Raw genomic sequence first — 1,424 nt, 5'->3', positions numbered from 1 at the left:
ATATATATATATATATATATATATGTGGATACTTACATTCACTTATACCTATGGATGTACAATTATAGGTAAGGAATGCTATGCATGCAGGTCATGGAGAGGTCGACTTCAGCCCAAAAAAATAGACAAGACATTATTCATTTTTCAAAACAATCAATAATAAAACATTAGTGATACAAATTTCGTTAACTCCGGTTCCAATATGATATGATCTACAATATACATATATAAAATACATACATATATTTATATATATACTATGTATGAATTAAATGAAGTGAAATATGCTTTGGGGGAGAGAAAAGATTAGTCTAGCTTGAAACCTCGAACCGAAAAACGGACCGGGTAAAAGCAACCTCGAGTTCAAAAACCGTACACGAATTCAAATCCGAAATAGGAATCAATAAAATGATTAAAAACACCAAATGCACACATCCATATGCAAGAATCACTGCTAAAAAGATTAAAATGAAGATGCGCATAATTGTATAAATTAACCTCCATTTACAAGTCAATTTTTGTAATTTTAGATATGATATATTTTCAAAAAATGGATAAATAAATGTGATTTGATTTCTTGTTGTTTAATTTCGTTTATAATTATTTAAATTATTTAAAGCTTTTTTGTGTGAAAAATATTATTAATAATGAAAACTTCCTTCGTGAAGACAGAATCTTGATTTGAGATTCAGAAACTTGTTCCGTTATTAAAATATTAAATAGTAATAAAAAAGAATTAATTACTGATGGAAAATTCCAACGAAAACCCATTAAATTACATCATCAAAGTCATCATGAAGCATCCCAAACTCCTCAAATTTCCATACACTTTAATTGTTCTTTGAATAATTATCCTAGCTAATTTAATGAGTGTTCAATACTTAAATCAACATTAATAGCTGCTAAAAACCCCCCATCAATGTAGTATTAACGTTCTCTTTTTGTTAGAACAAGAAAAGTTCTTACCAATAATTAGCATTTGATTTTGATCCTCAAGATCTTGGTGGTGGGAAGAATTGCGTACCCGCCATGAAAGCACTGAAAGGAGTCGGGTATGTGGAAGAAGGGTCAATAAAATTGACAGCTGGATGGATGCTGGTGGACGCCGTCGCACCAGCCGTCCTGCCGGAAGTAATAAGTTGTTGAAGTTGAGCACCACCACCGCCGGATGAACTACCTTCGCCAGGGTTGTTGTATCGACCTTCAGGACCATGGTCGTATAGAATTCCCTTGAAAACATGCCCACCGATGTTCAAAGCCGTCTGATAAGCCAACTGCTCCTCAGCCTCGTCCATGGCACTCACCCTAACGCACCGGAAAACCGCCGGAGAATTCACTTCAGCCGGAAAATGACCCACTTCTAACCCTAACAAATTAAGAAGAAAGTACATATACTTCAAAATATATATATATATATATATATA

General features: G+C 33.6%; 1 protein-coding gene across 1 annotated transcript; it reads right to left on the bottom strand.

Annotated features, from left to right (window-relative positions):
- Nucleotides 1-992: 992 nt before the first annotated feature.
- On the bottom strand, nt 993-1,366 carry LOC112505593 (protein SHI RELATED SEQUENCE 1-like; the record flags this gene model as incomplete). The annotated part of the gene is made up of 1 exon (XM_025109476.1): nt 993-1,366. A coding segment is annotated over one exon (374 nt), but the record flags the coding sequence as incomplete, so codon positions are not given.
- Between the last annotated feature and the right edge of the window lie 58 nt (nt 1,367-1,424).

This window comes from Cynara cardunculus, unplaced genomic scaffold, assembly GCF_001531365.2.
Source record: "Cynara cardunculus var. scolymus isolate 2C unplaced genomic scaffold, CcrdV1 Un_Scaffold_12634, whole genome shotgun sequence".
Classification (NCBI taxonomy): domain Eukaryota; kingdom Viridiplantae; phylum Streptophyta; class Magnoliopsida; order Asterales; family Asteraceae; genus Cynara; species Cynara cardunculus.
The sequence above is the reverse complement of the archived record's forward strand: the minus strand, read 5'-3'. Positions and strand labels throughout refer to the sequence as shown.